The following is a 1,420-nucleotide window of genomic DNA, read 5'->3' as shown; positions in this document are numbered from 1 at the left end:
GACCTCACCGACCCTGGCTGCAGGTCCCCGCAGACACACGCACACAACACGGACCTCACCGACCCTGGCTGCGGGTCCCGGCAGACACACACACACACACAACACGGACCTCACCGACCCTGGCTGCGGGTCCCGGCAGACACACACACACACATCACAGCTCTCACCGTCCTCGGCTCTGCTGTAGCTCCTTCTGCGTCTGGATTCTGGCCCGTTCCCACGACAAAGGGACTTCATATTTTTTCAAATGGTTTTTAAAAAAATACACACATATCTGACCATCTTTGCTCAGTGCTTCTAACGAAACAACACAAAACCAAATAACAGAGAAAAACATCAGAAGAGCAAGAAGTGACCTCTTGACCTCTGCCTAAACCCATGGACCTCAGACCAGCGCCCTGGTTAATCTGAGCCCCCCAGTTCCTGACTCCCAGGCCCACGCCAAATCTGCTCCAAGCGTCCACGCCCCACAGTCCCGCCGACGGCAGAAGCCACAGCCTGGACCACGTTGGGGAGGCTATGCAGGTGTGCGGTGGATGGCCCTCAGTCAGTCTGGGATCCCAGTGAGTACAGACCCTGTGGGAACCTTGTCAGCCCTTCCCAGCGTTTACCCACCAGCGGGACATCCCTGGCTTGAAGAGGGACCATCGGAACAGGCAGGGGGATGCGAAGGGCGCAGCACACACAGTGACAAGGACGATGGCCTCGAGCAAGCTGCCCACCTGAGGTGAGGGGGAGCCGGGGGGGCACCCAGTCCCGCAGCTTGTGGTCAATGCACAGGGCAAGGAAGTCGTCCCACGGGATCTCGGTCACCGAGGGCCCCACTGCCCCGCCCAGAGCAGGGTTCCGGCTCCTCCACCTGCTGTAGGTCCTGCCGAGCAGGCTCTCCACCTGAGACTGGAGGACAGGCTGCGTCTGGCGCGAGCTGGAGATCTGCGCCGTGTACTGGAGGACCATGGTGCAGACGGGGGCCCAGGGCGCTGGGGGGAGAGCACGCATCAGCCGCTGGGGCCGTCTGCCCAGAACACGCCTCCCTCTGCTCTTAGGAGAAGGAGCCACATGGGGCAGCCTCTCCCCACTCTGATGCTGTAGCAGCACCTCGCCTCAGGGCTGCGGGAAGGGGCGCCCCCCACCGGCATGGCTGTGGGGGTGTCCCAGCCACACGACTTGACCACTGGCAGGCATGTCCCTCAGCAGTACCCAGTGCACGCATCAGCCAAGGAAGGGGCAGCCTCTGAGCCGTGCGGGGCCAGGCCAGACGACCCACGGGGTCCGAGTCCAAACTCGGCACAGAGACCACAACGTGGCAAAGTGGCATAGCCTGACCTGAGCAGGGCTCCTTGTGAAGAGAGGGGACATGGACGCCGAGTCAGCCCTGAGAGCCAGGCCACGCAGAACCGGCAGCCATGCTCCTGCCTCC

At 62.5% G+C, this 1,420-nt stretch overlaps 1 protein-coding gene across 1 annotated transcript in view; it reads right to left on the bottom strand.

The window, feature by feature from the left end:
• The window catches only part of MCM3AP (minichromosome maintenance complex component 3 associated protein), a 36,364-nt gene that overhangs the window by 6,238 nt on the left and 28,706 nt on the right, over nucleotides 1–1,420 (bottom strand). Inside the window, 3 exon segments of the mRNA XM_023739103.1 lie at nucleotides 168–297; nucleotides 723–980; nucleotides 1,201–1,339. Coding sequence (XP_023594871.1) covers nucleotides 168–297; nucleotides 723–980; nucleotides 1,201–1,339 — 527 coding nt within the window.

The sequence above is a fragment of the Trichechus manatus genome, unplaced genomic scaffold (assembly GCF_000243295.1).
Source record: "Trichechus manatus latirostris isolate Lorelei unplaced genomic scaffold, TriManLat1.0 scaffold00128, whole genome shotgun sequence".
NCBI lineage: Eukaryota > Metazoa > Chordata > Mammalia > Sirenia > Trichechidae > Trichechus > Trichechus manatus.
This window is presented reverse-complemented; position numbering and strand designations above follow the sequence as displayed.